The 18,110-nt window shown below is 44.5% G+C and overlaps 1 protein-coding gene across 2 annotated transcripts in view; it reads left to right on the top strand.

The window, feature by feature from the left end:
• The window catches only part of Myo10 (myosin X), a 237,900-nt gene extending 224,593 nt beyond the window's left edge, over window positions 1-13,307 (top strand). The window contains exons 33-41 of one of the 2 annotated variants that reach the window (XM_008821765.3): window positions 20-177; window positions 3,093-3,216; window positions 4,151-4,448; window positions 5,297-5,504; window positions 6,394-6,530; window positions 7,351-7,471; window positions 7,869-8,321; window positions 9,961-10,152; window positions 11,877-13,305. In XM_008821765.3, coding sequence (XP_008819987.1) covers window positions 20-177; window positions 3,093-3,216; window positions 4,151-4,448; window positions 5,297-5,504; window positions 6,394-6,530; window positions 7,351-7,471; window positions 7,869-8,321; window positions 9,961-10,152; window positions 11,877-11,978 — 1,793 coding nt within the window. In that variant the 3' untranslated portion in view covers window positions 11,979-13,305. Of the gene's footprint in view, window positions 1-19; window positions 178-3,092; window positions 3,217-4,150; window positions 4,449-5,296; window positions 5,505-6,393; window positions 6,531-7,350; window positions 7,472-7,868; window positions 8,322-9,960; window positions 10,153-11,876 lie in introns of both variants that reach the window. The other variant, XM_029557987.1, reaches the window with a different exon arrangement.
• Window positions 13,308-18,110: the final 4,803 nt, after the last annotated feature.

An 18,110-nucleotide genomic window follows, 5' to 3' on the forward strand; every position in this document is an offset into this window, starting at 1 on the left:
GTGCTGCACTACCTTGCAGGCTATTGGAATATAACCGTCTACGGGCGCAAGCACTGTTACCGGCTCTACACAAAACTGCTCAACGAGGCTACCAGGTGGTCCAGCGCCATTCAAAATGTGACTGACACCAAAGCCCCAATTGACACACCCACCCAGCAGCTGATCCAAGATATCAAGGTGAGATGTGATGCCAAGAACTCCTCACAGAGCCTCTCCTCACCCAGCAAGACTTCAGCATTACTCCAGCTCAGTGTTTACTTTCTGACCAAACTAGTGCTCGGTTATTCTTGGGTATAGAATCTAAATAAGATTTTTAATGAAACTGTACACTAAAAATACTTTTTCTCTTTGGAGGTGGTAGAAGTTGCCACTCTGTGGTGTATGATCTGTGTTCAAGACCATCTGCACCATCCCAGACCCACTTAGGGACTGGCTAGTTGTAACAAAGTAATTCTGTTCTCACTGCGCAGATTCTAGGCCAAAGAAGCGGATTCACAAAGGGCCCAAGTTGGAAACTGGGGATGGAGTTCAGTGGTAGAATGCTTGCTGGAATGTGCAACGTCCTGGGTTCGATCCTCACCACCTGAAAGAAAACAAAGAGCTCAGATTAGCCTAGAACACATGAAATCCCTGTCAGCTACCTCCAAACCTCATTGGCCTTATATTGTGACTCTCTATTCATACATTTAATTGTTTAATAAATGTATATTGGTTGAGCTGGGCATGGTAGCACATGCCTTTAATCCCAGCACTTGGAAGGCAGAGGGAGGTGGATCTCTGTTAGCTCAAGGCCAGCCTGGTCTATGTAGTGAGTTTGAGGCCAGCTGGGGCTACAGGGAAACCCTGTGTCAAAAGACAAAAAATGTTTGAAAGAACCAGTGATCACTGCCACAGACCTGTTCATCCCCAGTGCAGAACCCAGTTAAGGAGAGCATCTTCACTGATGTTCCCCAGGCAGGCAGATCTCCAGGGCAGAGGAGAGCTGCAGCGAGGGTACACGGGCAGGCTTAACTAATGCACCCCAAAGAAGAGTAGCCAACAGACTAGGAGGCAAACTACTTTGGAGCTGGGAGAGGGTCTAATACATCCATAGTTTGTAATCTCCCAACAAAGCCAAGTGGCTACCTGATTCCAAAATGGGGTATTTTCTGGGAATTTGGGGCCATTCAGTTATTCTCCCAGTCCTCCCAAGTTTGCCATGGAACCCAGGACAGGACATAGAAATAATTTCATTTTTAGCCTTAAAAATATTTGTGAAGCTTTCTTTTGAGAGGAATTTTTTTAAAGCACATGTCAGCCATCCTCATCAAAGCTGTGTCATCTATTTTTATTCTCTAATTGCAAACTAAGACAGTCAAAGAATACATAGAATTTTCCAGATATAAAATAATACTTCATAAGAAATGAGACGTTACCCAATTAAGTCCCTAGAAAATTTAAGTCATTTTTTTTCTGGTCTTCAGTTGGATGTTATTGAAAAGGTTTCAGAGTGGAAATGAAATGACCATGAAGGAATGATTCATCGCCTCTCCTCCAGCTCTGCTGTTTATTTAAGGCTCTAAAAGTAACTTGACTTTCTTCACGTATCAGAGTGACATTTGAAGAGCATCAATATATGATGTAATTCAGTGAAAAGAGCTCATGAATTCAGGACAGACAGGCCTCAGAGGGAAAATCTCCCCAGGAACACCCTGCCACGAGTCATTTGCAGGCATAGAAAGAATATGCACAGAAGGGCTGAAGAGGTGGCTCAGTCACCGACAGTGCTTGCTGCTCTTGCAGAAGCCTTGAGTTTCTTCCCAGTACTCACATTGAGTGGCTCACAACTGCCTGTAACTTCAGCTCCAGTAGATCCAACGCTCTCTTCTGACCTCCACAGGCACCTGTACATATGCGGCATACCACACATAAATAAGTAATAAATAAATAAATAAACAAATAAATAAATAAATATAAAGAAAGAGTAGGAAAAAAGAATAAAGCCAGATGTGATGATGTATGCCTATAATCCCAGTATTGGGGAGACTGAGACAGAAGGATTGTCATGAGTTCTAGGTCAGTCCAAGGCTAAAGATTCTGTTTCAAGAGACCAAAAATAAAGTCTACCAAAATATGTTTTTAAAATGAATTGTATTTTAAGATGGCACAATGGATGGCCAAATCATTAAGAAGATTAATTTGTGTGTGTGTGTGTGTGTGTGTGTGTGTGTGTGTGTGTAGTTATTTAAGATAGTTTTAAAACTGTCTTATCTTTCAACTTCTGCTTATTACATCTTTTTCTTTGCGTTCTAATATACTTAATAAAATCTGAATATCAAATTAGGATTAAAAGCATGCACCACCACGCCCAGCTAAATTTAATTTTTTAAGAGTATGTGTGTGGAAGTTTTAATAACATAAGGGAATGTGCACTTGAAGCAAAGAGAATAAGTTGTATAAGGTGGTTTTTTTTAATATTTTTTTTATATAATTTTTTGTGTATGCATGTATTACCTGCATGTAGGTAAGTGCACCCGTGTTGTGCAATGCCTGCTGAGGTCAGAAGAGGCTGTCAGATCCCCTGGAGCTGGAGTTACAGACAATTGTTAGCGGCCATGTGGGTGCTAGGATTCGAACCCGGGTCTTCTGCAAGAACAACCAGTGTTCTTAACCACTGAGCCATCTCTCCATTATTTTTATTTTGTGTGTGTGAATGATTGCCTGCATGTATGTAAGTGTGCCTGTGTTGTGCAGTGCCCATGGAGGGAAGAGGGCAGTGGGTTCCTTGGAACTGGAGTTACAGTTGTTAGATGCTATCTGGGTGATGGGACTCGAACCCAGGTCCTCTGCAAGAGCAGCCAGTGCTCTTAACTAACCCCTGTGCCACGTCTCCAGCCCTGTAAGGTTCTTATGATTTATCTGTAGCTGCAGATTGTGCGTCTCCTTGCCTGGAAGTGATCAATAATGGATTCCTACTCCCGTTACCCCATTGGGCTCATAACTGATGTTGAGACTTGTTCCTGTGTGGGAAGGCACGGTTGGCATTACTGTCTTCAGTGCGTTTTTCACAATCAGCCTCCTTGCTTTCTTTAAACAACTCCTTTACTTTCCAGGAGAACTGCCTGAACTCGGATGTAGTAGAGCAGATTTACAAGCGGAACCCGATCCTTCGATACACGCATCATCCCCTACACTCCCCGCTTCTGCCTCTTCCCTACGGAGACATAAATCTCAACTGTGAGTTTGGAGTGCCACCAGGATCTTCAGAGTCTGTAGTTTTGTTTTGCCTGTTAACTTAAACTCTAACAAAGGAAGCATTGGTCACTCAGACTCTTTAGATCATCACGAGTAGGAAAAGACATTAAAATATACTCAAAGACTTAAAAGGGCATCAGAGAATGCCAGCACTCCCTATGAACTCACAGCAGCCTTTAGAACACAGAGTCCCTGGCTTAGAATGACTACATAATTACCCACTTTATGGTAGTATGAAAGTATACATACCCATGTAGTTTATTCTTGGTTTATGGTACCGTGAAGGCCCTTGCAGCTGTTCCTGCTTTATGGTGGTGTGAAAGCATACATACCCCTGTCATTACCCTCACTTTGTGATAGTGTTAAAGTGCCTTACGGGCATCCCTGCTTTATGGTGGTGAGAAAGTATATCCATGCAGACCTTCCGTTTTTCCTCTCAGTACAATTCTCAGTGAATTACATGCAATATTCATTACTTTATTATGAAATAGGCTTCATATCAGATAAGGTTATGCAACTGTAGTTTCATGCAAATTTGAAGCCTGCTAGGCCAAGCTGTGGTGTTTAGCTGGTTGGGTTCATTTAACGCATTTTTAACTCATACTATTTTCAAGTAATGGTGGGCTTATGAGGAGTCACGATCCCCTGTACCAGGTAAACTGATCCTAGACAGTATTACCTTCCAAGTAAGGAACCTGCTCCACCACAGTCTGGTTTTTAGTGAGCATTTTGTGTACTCCAAAGCTCAGCTGTACAACAGGGCAGGATAACTCACCCACCTCTGTATCGCCCCTGCTTTGTTCAGCTGATGTAAACATCAGGAAGGCTTGTCCCCAGTCATTCCTTCCACTTGCCTTCTGTACCACCTGTACCCTGCTGGTCCCTCCAGTAACTTGTGTTGACTTGCTTTTCCTAGTGCTCAAAGACAAAGGCTACACGACCCTTCAGGATGAAGCCATCAAGATCTTCAATTCCCTCCAGCAACTAGAATCCATGTCCGACCCTATCCCCATCATCCAGGGCATCCTGCAGACTGGGCATGACCTGCGGCCTCTGCGGGATGAGCTGTACTGTCAGCTCATCAAACAGACCAACAAGGTGCCCCATCCCGGCAGCGTGGGCAACCTATACAGCTGGCAGATCCTGACATGCCTTAGCTGTACCTTCCTGCCCAGCCGAGGAATCCTCAAGTACCTCAAGTTCCACCTGAAAAGGTAAGGCCCCAGATTGGGGGGCGGGGGGGGGACTGTGAAGGAAGCTGGGCAGAGCTCTTGACACACAGGCATGGTGGCCAGACTCCAAGACTAAGCACTGTGAGGCAGGGACCTCCAGCCAGACTCATAGGTCCCTTGAGCAAGCTTATGTAACCTAGGTTTCCTTCTCTAAGCTGCATAAAGCTGTATCAGGAACCAAGCCACATGGGTAGAGCATCCTAATGTATAGGTTGTTGGGTTCATTTAACTACCACTACTCTATAGAGAATACTCCAGCTTAGATATTCAAGTTTTATTTGTTTATATACTGAGTTTTTAATAGATTTTATTCTGTCTGGGGTTGACAACATGATGTTATAGAATCCCTTTAGATAGTAAAATGGTTACTTTAGTGAAACAGTAATATCTGCCTCTCATATAGTTTTTTGTGTGTGACAAGCATAGCTAAAATCTTAGTTGATTAACTATGGAAAAGCAACATTTCAAGCCAGACATGGTGGCTCACTCCAGTTCTATAGCACTTGATATACTGAGGCAGGAACGTGACAACTTCAAGGCCAACCTGGGCTAGACTGAAGCCTTGTCTCAAAAAACAAAAGCCAAATAAAGAAGAAAAAACTCAAACAAAAAGCAGCTTTTTCAGGACAACATGAAGTATCTATCTTTCCAGGTATTAGTGGTGCTGCCCAGGGTTCCAGGGTCAACTGGTCCTTGCCAAGAAGATGCTAGTGTTTACTCCCTTTACCACTAGGGGGCGGCTGACCACCTGACCAACTTCTGTCCACAGCCAGCCCCCTCCAAGGTATCCACCCTCCATCCACATTTCACAGTTCACTGTTGTCTCCTAGAATACGGGAACAGTTTCCAGGAACTGAGATGGAAAAATATGCCCTCTTCATCTATGAATCTCTAAAGAAGACCAAATGCAGGGAGTTTGTGCCTTCCCGAGATGAAATTGAAGCTCTGATCCACCGGCAAGAAATGACGTCTGCGGTGTATTGCCACGGTGGGGGCTCCTGCAAGATTACCATCAACTCCCACACCACAGCTGGGGAGGTGAGAGCTACAATTCCCATTGTGCTGGGCATAACTGTATTGGAGGTCATGCACAGTACAGGACTGCTCAGTAACCAAGGAAGTCAGTGTAACCAGCAGCCAACCACATGCATAGGAAAAGAGAGAAAAATGCAATTAAAGGTCTGTAGAAACTCAAAGCTAAACTCAAGCAAAGTCTCTGAGACATAGTCCCCCTAATCTGAGATACAGCTAAGTGTCTCCACAGAGAGCTAGGTGTAAGGCTAGGAGGAGCGGGGTTCAGTCAGTTCTGCCATGGGCCTTTCTGTATTGGGCATGGATATTGAGAACGCCACAGTGGATGAACACATTTTCTCTTGTACATTTATATTTTGCATTATGAAACCTTTGTCCAATAATAGCAAGGTACTAAAACTACATAAGCCTTGTCTGGAAGAATCATCATTTGAAGTCATTATTTCTTGAGGTTCGTAAGAGTCTATCAGGACATAGGTTCATCCACTTTTCCTAGTAGTATGGCTTTACAAGAAAGCAGCTCAGCCTCTGTGCCTGATGGTGGCCTATTAAAATGCCTTGGGGTTTTTGTTGCTGTTTGTTTTGTAAGAAAGAGGGGAGGAAGGGAGGGAGGGAGGGGGGAGGCAGGGAGAAAGAGGGAAGGATGAGAAAAGTGAAGGAGGGAGGGGATGAAGAAAGAGAGGGAGGGAGGGAGGGAGGGAGGGAAAAATGAACGAACCTAACTTTACCAGGAAAATAAAAGAAGGTGCATGTGAGGTTTGGGTGACTATATAGGTGAGTTTGGGGAATCTGTATGGACCCTCTCGTGCCAACAGCTACCTCTTAGTTCAGGTGAAGGCTTATTCTGGAAGCATTTGTCTGAACCACAACTTTGAGCTGTCCGTGTGTCTTCTAGGTGGTGGAGAAGCTGATCCGGGGCCTGGCTATGGAGGACAGCAGGAATATGTTTGCCTTGTTTGAGTACAACGGACACGTGGACAAGGCCATTGAGAGCCGCACCATCGTGGCTGATGTTCTGGCAAAGTTTGAAAAGTAAGTTCCTCCTCCCTGAAGTGCTGGAAGAGCCTTTGACCATCCCTCTTCGACGGCGGTGGCGTCATCATCACCGTATGTTTGTGTTGGTTTTATTTCACCTGTGTTGAAATACATTTACCTTTTCTTCTCTACCACCTGTGCTTTCTGACTCATGGACAGAGCCATGGGCTCCAAGGCGATTTAGCTCATCATCAGTCCTTCACCCCATTCTCTCTCTCAGCCCCCTGTTATATTCACTGCCTTAGATCTGTTAGGTTTTCACTTACTCTAGGGTTTTAAATTAAGCTGCCTTTGAAGTTTGCAACATGAAATGTACTTGCACCATTGCACTCCAGTGTTTGATCTTGACTTTGTATCCCCTAAGTCATACAAGATATTGCTGCATATGAAGGCAGCCCCCAGAATATTCATAGCAATTTTGAATTGTTGTTATACCTTATAAATGAACTGTCATTTAGTTGAGAGTTTGTAAAGGGAATAAAAATAGCCTTTCTGTAGATTCATCACAAGCCTTAGATGGTGTTGGTTCCACAAGAGGCCCTCAGAAATCCCCTGCTGGCAGACCTCACCTGAAGGTTTCCTGTTTGCTTTCTTAACATAGGACCAAACTGGAAGCATCGGCTCTCCCTCTGGTTAAAGTACTGAACTCTCAGAAGCCCTTTCTCGGTCTCCAAGTGTGTCTCCCACCTACCCACCCCCTGACACATACACTGTGCCCTGGTCACGTATGCATTCTCAGAGTGAGCTTTGTCAGGTCAGCCTCTGAAGGTCTCTCTTTCTACTTTTGTTCTGAGTCCCCTGTGTCTTCTGTCCACAGGCTAGCTGCCACGTCAGAGGCAGGGGACTTGCCATGGAAATTCTACTTCAAACTTTACTGCTTCCTGGACACAGACAGCGTGCCAAAAGACAGTGTGGAATTTGCGTTTATGTTTGAACAGGTAAGAGGAACTTTCTAGAACAGAGTCCTTTGCTGATGAGCAGGAATGAAACCTGTTACTGTACCTTATAAATGAACTGCTAGCCCTTAGAATTACACATGGCAGTAAAATTACACATGGCAGTAGATTCACCAACAACTCGTTCTATAGATTGAAGCTTTTTACATCTGATTTAAACATCCCTGTTAGGAGCTCTTTGATGGAGAGAGTGGGAATTAAAGATGCAGTGTTAGCTGGTACCTGTCTTGGGAGGAATTCAACTTTAAAGGAAGGCCAGGGTAACAGTTTTAAATAGGCCAGACAGAGAAGGTATTTGAGAGCAGTCTTAATGGCATGAGTGAGCTGGCCTTATAGACATAGCAGCAACCTGACCACAGCTCTTGTCTCTTCCTTTTAGGCCCACGAAGCAGTCATCCACGGCCACCATCCAGCCCCTGAAGAGAACCTCCAGGTCCTTGCTGCCTTGCGGCTCCAGTACCTGCAAGGGGACTATTCACTACATGCTACAGTCCCACCCCTTGAGGAAGTTTATTCTGTGCAGAGACTCAAGGCTCGCATCAGTCAGTCAACCAAAAGCTTCACCCCATGCGAGCGGCTGGAGAAGAGAAGGACCAGCTTTCTGGAGGGGACACTGAGGCGCAGCTTCCGGACTGGGGTGGTGGTGCGGCAGAAGATGGAGGAGGAACAGATGTTGGACATGTGGATCAAGGAAGAAGTCTGCTCTGCTCGAGCCAGCATCATTGACAAGTGGAAGAAATTTCAGGGAATGAACCAGGAACAAGCCATGGCCAAGTACATGACCTTGATCAAGGAGTGGCCTGGCTATGGGTCTACACTCTTTGATGTGGAGGTGAGAGCTGGCTCCTGTGTGTTGCATCATGAGCAGACAGATGCTGTATCAGAACCTGAACCTTGTTGGCTTCATATGGACAGAGGGGATGTTAGGGAACACTAGGTCTCCAGCCCTCCAAGTCTCACCATTAATGGCCCCTGCCTCCCAAAGGTTGTGTGTGTGTGTGTGTGTGTGTGTGTGTGTGTGTGTGTGTGTGTGTGTGTTGGAATTTGGCTACCACTTCAGCCCAGTACCAGATAATTCATTAAGTTGTTTTGGTTTCATGTTGTTTTTACTTTTATTTTTTATTTTATGTGTATGAGTGTTCTAGCCTGCACGTATGTAAGTGCACCTGTGTCATGCAATGTTTGTAGAGGCCAGAAGAGGGTGTTGGATTTTGGACCCCCTGGAACTGGAGTTACACACATTTGTTAGTCACCATGTGGGTGCTGGGAACCAACCAGGTTCTCTGTAAGAGCAGGTAGTGCTCTTAACCTCTGAGCCACCGCTCCAACCCTTGTGGGGGTTCTTTTTGAGACCATTGATTGAACAAAATTTTATCAGTGGTCTAGAGAAAGGTTTGCCAAACTGGCCTACAGGTCAAATCCTGCCACCTCCTATATATGTTTTCCTTGGCTTCCTTCATGCTAGGGCAGAGTTCGGCTTCATGACAGAGACCACAAAGCCTGCAAGGCCTGAGACGATTCCTCCTGCCTGAACAGACATGTTTACCAGCCCCTGGTGTAGATTAGCTTACCAGTTTTCTTATAATCCAACAATTCGGCATGTTCTTTGATGCCTTCAGATTGAAACTATAAATATATAAAGATAGATTAAATATTTTGAGGTGCCTTAATTGCTTCTGATGGGAAGCTGTCCTGAGTGCAGTTGGTTGATTGGTTCTGAGGTACATAAATAAGACGTTTTATGCCATGTACATGCTCTGCTCAGTGTGCCTAGTTTGCCCTTGCTCCTTGTCGCTGTCCCCTGCACACAGGCCCTTGTTTTCTTTCATTGATCTGTGTGAGCAAGTCTGCAGTTAGGCAGTGAGATGCATTTCTCCTTGTGGAGAAGAGCCAACATACAGTGATTGAGAGAACTCAACCTGTGTGATCCTACATAAGCCAGTCCAGACATACTGAACGTCTACCAAGTCATTGCCTCTCCTTGTGGAGAAGAGCCAACACACAGTGATTGAGAGAACTCAACCTGTGTGATCCTACATAAGCCAGTCCAGACAGGATAGAGACAGACCTAGAAACAGAAGAGGTTTGGCTCTGGCCGGGTTGCTGTCGATGGTGGTTAAGCAGCTTGCCCAGCTGTGTGCTCTCCGTGTGGCTGATTCAGATGCTGTAATAGAATAGCTAATCCCAATGAAGATGAGATGCTGTCAAGATGTAGAGAGGCAGGGCAAAAGGTTAGGTTTGCCAGTTGGTTTTCTGCAAATTCTGAAATTGATTGCCCAGTCAGAAATCAATCAGGATGCCCGCAGAGGTGCCATTTCTCCTGTTTCAGTGCCCGTGTACCAGCGTGTTGACTTCAGTCAGTGTCACCTGTGAACCACTTGCCTCAGCATCTGCCTTATTATGGCTTCTAGACTTTGTGTTCTAAGTTTCATGATTCAATGTTTGCTTACACTGAGTATCTTGTCCACCAGTGCAAGGAAGGTGGCTTCCCCCAGGAGCTCTGGCTGGGTGTCAGCGCAGATGCAGTGTCGGTCTACAAGCGTGGAGAAGGCAAACCATTAGAAGTCTTCCAGTATGAGCATATCCTCTCTTTCGGGGCACCCCTCGCCAACACATACAAAATTGTGGTTGATGAACGGGAACTGCTCTTTGAGACCCCCGAGGTAAGAGGCAGAGTAGATGCCGGTCACGCAGGGTCTTGATGAAAGAGGAGAACAGTGCCCAACTCCTGCTGCCTTTGAGCAAGACTCTTTGTGTTTCCTGTAGGGAACACAGTACTGCGGTTCCTCCCCCAACTGTAGGATCCTTGAAGCCAAAGTCACATAAAGTCCTGTCTGTACAACAAGGAAATTTGATTCTTTTATATCAGTGGGTCAGGGAAGAAAGAAAGAAATTATAGAGGTGAAAAGGCCGTGAAAACTTGTGCTTACTGGAGTAAGGCTTCCCTCCAGTGACATCCACAGAGCAGAAGGGAGCTAAGGGGCACACCCTTCTGGGCATAACTGATTGCTGATCACAAAATCACATTCAGAAAAGCCTCTAAATATCTATGCCAGCTACTCCAGACTTGAACACATGTAATAATACAAGACTGGGAATGAATTGCATACTGCCTGGGATGGGTGGGTGGGAGGGAGGCCGGGGGTGAACTACAGTGAGCTGACAAGGGAAATGTGCAGAGAGGGGCAAAGGGCTCAAGACTTCTTGCCTGGCGAGGGTTCGTGCTGGGCTGCGGCATTTGATTGAGTCCAATGGAAGCAGGAAACCACCATGGAATCCTTGATGGTGCAAGGCGTTCCAACAGTGGTCTTATGAACAGTATAAGGTGGGATTGGAAGGGCAGAGAATTGGGCAAACTGAAGCCTGTTAGGATGCTTTAGAAGGACCCAGCCTGACAGGATGGAGGAGACAGAGATGGCAACATGAGAAGCACTGGTTGAGGGGTCCTCTCTGAGGAAGATAGCTACTGTGCAACAGAAGTGTGCTTGGCCTCTGGGGAGTTGGCCACAGCTCTCTCCCGGGCCCTGAGGAGTCATCTGTGCTTCTTGCACTGCATCCAAAGGGGTGGACCGGAATTGGACACTGTAGTCTGTAAAGGCTGCTTGTCGGCTCCAAATGTGTCCTAGTTTGTTTCTCCATTGCTGTGACAAAACACTCTGACCAATAATACCAAGTTGGAGAGGAAAGGGTTTATTCAGCTTACATCTCCCTGGTCATAGTTCAGCAGTTCATCAGGGAGCCCAAGGTAGGAATTCAGGGCAGGAACCTGGAGGCAGAAGCTGGAGCACAGGCCATGGAGGAACACTGCTTACTGGCTTGCTCTCCTGGCCCCTGCTGAGCCTGCTTTTTTATGCAACACAGGCCCACCTGCCCAGGGGTGGCATCACCCACAGTGGGCTGGGCCCTCCCACATCACACAACAATCAAGAAGGTGCCCCACAGACATGGCCACAGGCCAGTCCTATGGAGGCAATTCCCCTATTGAGGCTCCCTCAACCCATGTGTGTCAAGTTGACACTAAAGCTATCCAGCACAGCATGTCACCTTGTTTTTCAGTGAGGATAGTAGTCCCCGCCCTAATGATACCAACTCTTGGTGCATTTGTAGCATTTTCTAATGTGCAGAATCTGACATTGTTCATCAAATAAAATCATCTTGTGTACAGGAAGCTCTGGGTGGTACACACTATATTTAGAAAAGTGCCAGCTCGCTTTCTCCTTGACTAGAAATAGGCAGCTTAAACTCTTGGCTTCTTGTGACACTGGAGCCCTGAATTAGCATAGGAAGCTGCTGGCCTTTGCAGGGAGGACAGACAGAGGACATCTGCTCTAGGCTCTTGAACTTGGTGGAGACCTGTGCCATGTGTGGTTTCTTCTCTTCCCAATAGGTGGTGGATGTGGCCAAGCTCATGAAAGCCTACATCAGCATGATCGTGAAGAAGCGCTACAGCACCACACGCTCTGTGAGCAGCCAAGGCAGCTCCAGGTGAAGACCAGTGAGCCCACGTGACTTTCACAGCCGAATGTGCCACCCTCTGCCCAGGCCGGCACCAGGTCCTGACCGGGCTTGGAAACAGCTGCCCATGTGGCAGCCAGTCGTTGGAGGGAGGAGTCTCCGGGATTCCTTTCCCCTGTCAACTTCAGTGATCATGTATTAAGCGGTCCACCTTAACCGTCTGCACAATTCCAAAGCTTTACTACATGTAGATGATACATGCCTTAAAAAAGAAGGGGGAGAGAAACCATGCTGCCACCAAAGCAGCCAGAAGTGCCTTAACTTGCGGAGCCGACCCTAACCGACCTTAACTGTGCTACTGAGGGAAGCCTTCCCCTTCTGTGGGAGCTTACAGAGCTTGGAAGCGGGACGCGGATCCACTGATTATGCACTAACCTCCCAGCCTGATTTCCCCAAATATGAGGGAAGGTGAGGGAGTGGGGAGGGAAGACAGCAGAAGGGGACAGTATGTTTTAGTTGGAGCGCTGCTGGCGGCCTTCCTCATGGACGTCTTTTTTTTTTTGGTTTTATTTTTTAAATGTCTGTGCTTGCCCATGCATGCATTCATTCATAAATTCAACACTTTAATCATTGTTTAAGGAGCATTAAACACAAAGGGAAAAGGATGTGCAATGGTGTAAACAGTCTGTATATTTTAATAGTTCAGAGTTAGAGTCTTCAGTGGTTACTTTATAACGTGGTTTTATTAACAAATCAGAATCCTGGATTTTCCTGTCTTTGCTGTATTTTGGAAAGAGACGTTTTGACTCAGTTTCGTTTTACATGTAGCAAGGGCCATGACCTGTGTCTGCTGAATTACCAACAGGTCTGCTGCCTACAAGATAACTGTATTTATAAGCCACTCTTAAACTGCTGGCTCCAGTGCCGTTTTTAGAACAATATGAAGTCATTTTGGAGTCTTTCATTTCTATTAAGTTAATTTTTGTTTTCTTTGAAGGGTAGCTTGTATCACTCTGGATAGATTGCAGGTATAACCATGGGAGTGTGGAGAGAGCCCATGAGTTCCCGAAATGTAATGTGCAAGAGAAACTCTAAAGGCCTTGACGTGGAATGCACACAGCCTTTAGTCCCAAGTTTATAATGGTGGTCTGCACAAGGCACCTGTCAACACACGCTCATTCATGACCAGAAGAGAAAGAATCTGGATTTGGGCTTTTATTTTTATATGGAAATGATATAAAGACCTGGGCCAATTAAGTCTACTCATAAAGGAGAGTTAAATTTGCCTTATGCCTTCTGGACTCTGCGATGGTGGTGTTTGCTGGCTCACACAAAGTCTGACAATAAAAAATATTAGCTAACATGTTGTGTGCTTACTTTACTCGGGTCGTTTTCAGTAACCATGTGTGAGGTTTGCTTATTATTTTTAGATTTTATTCGTATATATTGTTTTATATACTAGGTTACATGAGGCCATTTTCACATAAGTATATAATATACTTTGAGCCTATCTCCCCCCACCCTGCTGTCATATGTGATTTTGTGAATCTATTTGTCTGAGAGTGACTTAATTTGCTTAATATGGTTGTGCCAGTTAGAGCCATTTTCCCTCAGATGACATAAGTTCACTCTTCATGACTGGAAAAAAATTATATATATAACATATCACATTTTCTTCGCCCACCCCTCCTTTGATAGGCATCTTAATCTGGTGAAGCTTATGGAATGGGGAAAATCTTTACTAGCTGTACATCTAACAGAAAATTAATATCCAAACTATGCCAAAATAAATGGGCTAATGAAATGAGCATACAGTTCTCAAAAGATGAAGTACAAATATTTGATCAGTAAGCATATAAAAAAAAATGCGCAACATCACTGGCCACCAGAGAAAGGCAAGTAAAAACCGCTTTGAGTTTCCATCTCACCCCAGTCAGAATTGCAGCCATCAAGAAAATAATCACAGATGTTGGCATGGCTGTATACAAAAGGGATCCTCATGCACTGCCAGTGGTAATGGAAGCTAGTCCAGCCACTTTGGAAATCATAATGGAGAACCTTTAAAAACTCAAAATGGACCTACCACATATCCAAACTATGCAAGTCAGACATTTATCCAAAGGACTCAAGTCAACGTATCACAAAGGGTCATTTTTGTGGTGGTGTTCGGGTGTATTGCTTTGGGTTTCAGAGTGTCTAAGCAGTGTGTCCCACAGCTCCTCAGAATCTTCAGGAGATTGGTTCCAGGGACCACAGATATCAAAATTGAGATGTTTAAGTCTCATAAAATGGCATTATGTTGACACAACCTATACACATTGTCCCATAGACTTTCTGATGCAGTGTAAATGCTATATGGTTACACCTTATTACTCAAGGAATATTGTACAGTATGGAAGTTGTTTGGAAGTTATTTGAAACCATGGGTATGGAATGCTCTGATACACAAGGCTGTATTTGTTCACCACACTTGAAAGCAGACCCCTATCCTGGCCATCTCAACCATTCTAGACACCTTGGGTTACTCCAAGAAAGCAGATAAAGTCAAGGTAAGAGGACTTATACATGAAACTACACACGTCAGAGGACTTGGAATGCCTGCATGCCTACAAATGTGCCTGACCTTGAACTCCAGGGTCTTTGAACCCACCTGCAGCTCACTGAACGCCCAATATGCAGGGCAGCAGGTTGGCACTGGTCACTGATATGCTTTGGACAATTACTGAAGTTGGGTACTGACAAGAACCTGGCACCTTGTGTTACAGAAGGAAAGGAAGCAAAAGGGGCAGTTTGTTTTCCTTTTGGAGAAACATTTTGCCAGAAATTTCCTTTTCACTGCTCAGCACTAAGGATGCCTATGTGACTTCTATCCAAAGCATATCCCACCCCAGTTGTGATGAGGAAAGTTACCCCAGCAACACTGCCAGAACATACTTAGGACACAAGTGCCTGGCACACCAATAGTTTGGTTTTGATGTCTTAAATGACTAGATGCAGAAGATGTCACAGAATGCGGAGGTGTATGTGCTTTCCCTCAGTTTCCCCCAGTGCTACCTCTTACAGAATGGTCTCACTCCTGGGAAAGGACCTGCACTTCCTCAACCCAGAGTCCATTCCTACTTCATAGTTCTGTATATCCTTGATGGAGTGTGCCATGTTGTAGCTTTGAACATGGGCAGTGGAATACCAGAAAAGTCTTTATCATTGAGGAAGGTGCCATCCCTAGGCTTATATATAATTTTATTTTCATCTGTTTATTTATTTATTGATCTTTTTTGAGACAGGGTCTTTCTGTAGCCCCAGCTGGCCTGGAACTCGCAGTGTAGACCAGGCTGACCTTGATCTCACAGAGATCCACCTGCCTCTGCCTCCTGAGTGCTAGGATTAAGATAGCTCCAACAGCACCAACCATAACATAAATTAGTTACTCTTAATAAATACATACTAATATATTGCTATTTGGATCTAAAAAGCAAAGCATCAGTACTATTTTAATGGAATTTGTAAGGGAAACAGTTATATTAAACTGCTTAGAGACCACTGGAAATAAAATCTAAACACATGAAATGCCATAATTGGCAGTATCCCATCACCAGCCTCCTGTAATTACACATGGTTCTGACATAAGCCTGTGTTGTGCCCTGCATACTGCTTCCATTTCCAGCATTTCCTGGTCTTGTTCCTCTTGCTTCTCTGCTGTTCATTTTTCTCTTCACTCATGACCGTATGATTCAGGTTTTAATTTCTTCTCACAGAGTTGCCTGTGACAGTAAACCACTGCTGTATCCTTTTACCACTCCGTAATAGAATGACCCAGAATTTTAGATGCATCGGATACTTAGCTGCAGAATGCATTTCCCAGGTTCATCTGCAGTTCAGTGCATGTGATCATTTTAACAGGGCAAATTCTGATACTTCTCCCCCAAAAGGTGAAATCTAATTCTCACAAGTATGTGCTAGCCATGCTGATAACTCCGAATGAATAGAATGTGGTGCGAATGGTACTTCATGGCTTACAAGTGAAAGTCATACAAAGAGATGAGTCTCTGCCTGCTTTTTCTCTTAGATTACCACACTCTGAGATGATATATGTAAGAGTCTCACTAATCTGAAACTCTACAGGGAGCGACATAGAAATAAGGTGTCCAGTCCACCCAAGGCTTACCATCTGGAGCTGCCAGTTTTCCCAGCTTCAACAATGAGGCATCTCCTTGATGTGACTCTGGGTTTCATCTGCCCTCGTTCATGCTGCAGGAAACACAGATGAAGTCTCCCTGCTAGGATCTGCCCAGATTGTGTTTCCCAATAACCACTAAGTTTGGGAGTGGTTGTTTTCACATTAATACCAGAACCTATTTTGGTGCTAGACATTGGATGCTGTCATAACTTATCTGTGGCTTTGGGACTAAGCAGTGGGAAGAAGGTGACCTCAGGGAACATGTTAGAGGAAACGAAGAATCTCAAAGAGTTTCCTGGAAGCCTGATGGCCCTCTAAGGAGTTACTGGTGAGGGTTAAAAAAGGGAAGTGAGGAAAATATTCCTGGAAGTCAGAAGAAAGGGCACCTTTGTGATTCAGGTGCAGAAAGTCTAACAATGTTGATTGTAATTCAAAAAAATAGAAAATGTACCTAATGACCTAAGGGAAGTTTCCTGAGAAGTATTAAAGCAGCCACTGACTTCCTGCTGCTTAGAGAAATAATCAAAGAAGAGGACCAAAAAATTGAGAAGGAGTTGGGGGGACATGGGAGGAATTGTTCGGGGGCTGGGAGGGATGGATATAATGCAAAGATAATATGCATGTATGAAATTCTCAAAAATAAATAGAAATTAGAGAGACAAGTACAAGCTTAAAAGGCCCTTCTTAAAATAAGGGAGCCAATTTGTGAAGCATCTAATTACTCAGCTGGATTTTTCTATTAGAATGAGTGAATGAAGACTGGTAGCTTGACTAAAAATTTAAATGAGCCATTGTGATGGTTCATGCCTGTGATCCCCAGCACTTGAGGAGCTGAGGCAGAAGAATTGCCACAAGTTCCAGGCTATATAATGAGGATAATAGTTTCAGACAAGCCTGGGCTATAGTGTGAGACCCTGTCTCAAAACAACAATAAAACAATTGGCTGAGTATGGTGGTATATTGCCCACATTCCCGGCACTTGGGAGGTGGAAGGGAGAGAGGGTCAGGCCAGCCACTGACCAAAGGTCATTACATGTGACCTTTCTCAAAAAATCAACATAGAAGCCACATGGTAGAGATGGGGTTGACAACTGCAAGTTGTTCTCTGACTGCCACGTGCAGCATGCCACAGGCACACCCACCACACACACACAAATATTTTTAAAAATTAAATAAATAAAACAAAAGCCCTGCATTTTTTATATAGGATTAACCACCAATTACAAAACCAAGTTTTTAAATGATGTTTCTACAATGTTATTAAAACATTTAATGTCTGAGAGAAAATCTAAAAACAATGTTGCCTCATCTGCTGTGAAAGCTCCTGGCTCTATCTGAACTGACATGCAAATCCATCCACAAAAGAAAATCCAATCAGAAGTGGAGGCCCCATGATGAAATGCCACCTAATCATCACAGCTAAGAGGCTTCGGAGAGAAGGAAATAGGAGTATGAACCTAGTTTATATTAGGAAGGAGGCAGGAGGCCAGAGACGTTCAGCACCACTCTGAGAATCCTTCAGTACTGAATATAAAACATAGAGACTTCAGGTAACTATTAAAATGCAAAAAGATGCTCCCTTCATGAGGAAAGTCCTGTTCACCGATGAGTGGACAGTGCCTTCCCGAAAATGTTCATTTTTAACTTCAAACCAGCAGCTTTTTGTTGCTTGTTACAATCATGAAAATATTTTCAAGTTTCTGCTATTAATCATGTGCCGTTCTTCACCCTGAAGTCCCCATGTGAGAGTTAGGTCAACTCCCAACTGACACCAGCCACCAAGAGTGCCTTTCCTTCCCCCATCACACACAAATTATTCTTTGTCACCCCAACCTCAGTTAAATGTCACTGCCAGCAAGGTCCTTCCTCCCCATCAAATACCAGTAGGTTTTTCTTTTCACTTTAAGATTTACTTAATTTTTTAAATTGTGTGTGTGTGTGTGTGTGTGTGTGTGTGTGTGTGTGTGTGTGTGTGTGTATGCGCATGAG

The sequence above is a fragment of the Nannospalax galili genome, unplaced genomic scaffold (genome assembly GCF_000622305.1).
Source record: "Nannospalax galili isolate Female #2095 unplaced genomic scaffold, S.galili_v1.0 scaffold207, whole genome shotgun sequence".
In the NCBI taxonomy this organism is placed as follows: Eukaryota; Metazoa; Chordata; class Mammalia; order Rodentia; family Spalacidae; genus Nannospalax; species Nannospalax galili.